Genomic DNA, 1072 nt, shown 5'->3' on the forward strand with positions numbered 1-1072 from the left:
ATGGCCTGCCTGCTCAAGGAGTACCAGGAGGTGATGAACTCCAAGCTTGGGCTGGACATCGAGATCGCCACCTACAGGCGCCTGCTGGAGGGTGAAGAACAGAGGTGGGTCCTTCCCAGAGGAAGCAAACCCCATCTTGACCTTGACTGGCCAATAGCCAGACTTTGGAGGCAAATCTTTCATCGATCCCTTTGAGGCTGTGTTTATAATGGACCGTGTTCTAACCAACTCTTGGGGAAAAATTTTGACTTTTGGAGCAAAATTGGGAGTGGGGGGTGGAGGTGGGGGGGCAGTGTTTGCTACTGTGTTGGCTTTCATAAGTTCTTTCTTCTCTTCCCCCAGACTGTGTGAAGGTGTAGGAGCTGTGAATGTCTGTAAGTACTGGAGCTTTGGTATGAACAGGTTTACTGCCTGTGACAGCAGGCAGAGGGTGAAAGGAGTTTAGATGAGAACTAAATGCCGTAGAGGAGATTCCACAGCAGCAGAAGGGATTTGCGGTCAGATCTAGATGGAACCAGATTCTTCACAGAAAGGGGTCTGGCTTTTAATCCCAGGGATTCGGGATCAGGGAACAGGGTCCTTAGGAAATCAGGTTTCCCCGGCTACTGCCCCGCGACCCACCCATCACCATCCCACCCTCCACTCCAATCTGCCTCCCCGCTCTGACTCATTCTTTTGGATCCGCAGGCGTCAGCAGCTCCCGCGGAGGAGTTGTGTGTGGGGACCTGTGCGTGTCAGGTTCGAGGCCAGTGACCGGCAGTGCCTGCAGCGCCCCCTGCAGCGGAAATTTGGCAGTGAACACAGGCCTGTGTGCGCCCTGTGGCTCAGCTGTGTCCTGTGGCCGTAAATGTTAAAAACTGCTTTCACATCCTGGCCCTAGCATAGCATTTCACCCTGAGCCATCTCTGGCTGACCAATGTTGGGACCTAGAACAAGGGCCTCAGCCACTTGCTCACTTTGAAGAGACTCACTCTCGACCCCTCTGGTCTCCCTAGAGGACCGACCCCCTTGCTCTCAGAAGGGAATACTGGCTTCTAGAAGTCCCTTTGGAGCCGTGGTGTTGGGAGTCTAG

The 1072-nt window shown here is 54.0% G+C and overlaps 1 protein-coding gene across 1 annotated transcript in view; it reads left to right on the forward strand.

The window, feature by feature from the left end:
• LOC114633667 (keratin, type II cuticular Hb1-like) overlaps nucleotides 1-1072 on the forward strand; it is a 7374-nt gene extending 6302 nt beyond the window's left edge. Inside the window, exons 4-7 of the mRNA XM_028782266.1 lie at nucleotides 1-104; nucleotides 343-374; nucleotides 688-843; nucleotides 996-1072. Coding sequence (XP_028638099.1) covers nucleotides 1-104; nucleotides 343-374; nucleotides 688-843; nucleotides 996-1072 — 369 coding nt within the window. The remainder of the gene's footprint in view (nucleotides 105-342; nucleotides 375-687; nucleotides 844-995) is intronic.

The sequence above is a fragment of the Grammomys surdaster genome, unplaced genomic scaffold (assembly GCF_004785775.1).
Source record: "Grammomys surdaster isolate TR1022 unplaced genomic scaffold, NIH_TR_1.0 724, whole genome shotgun sequence".
In the NCBI taxonomy this organism is placed as follows: Eukaryota; Metazoa; Chordata; class Mammalia; order Rodentia; family Muridae; genus Grammomys; species Grammomys surdaster.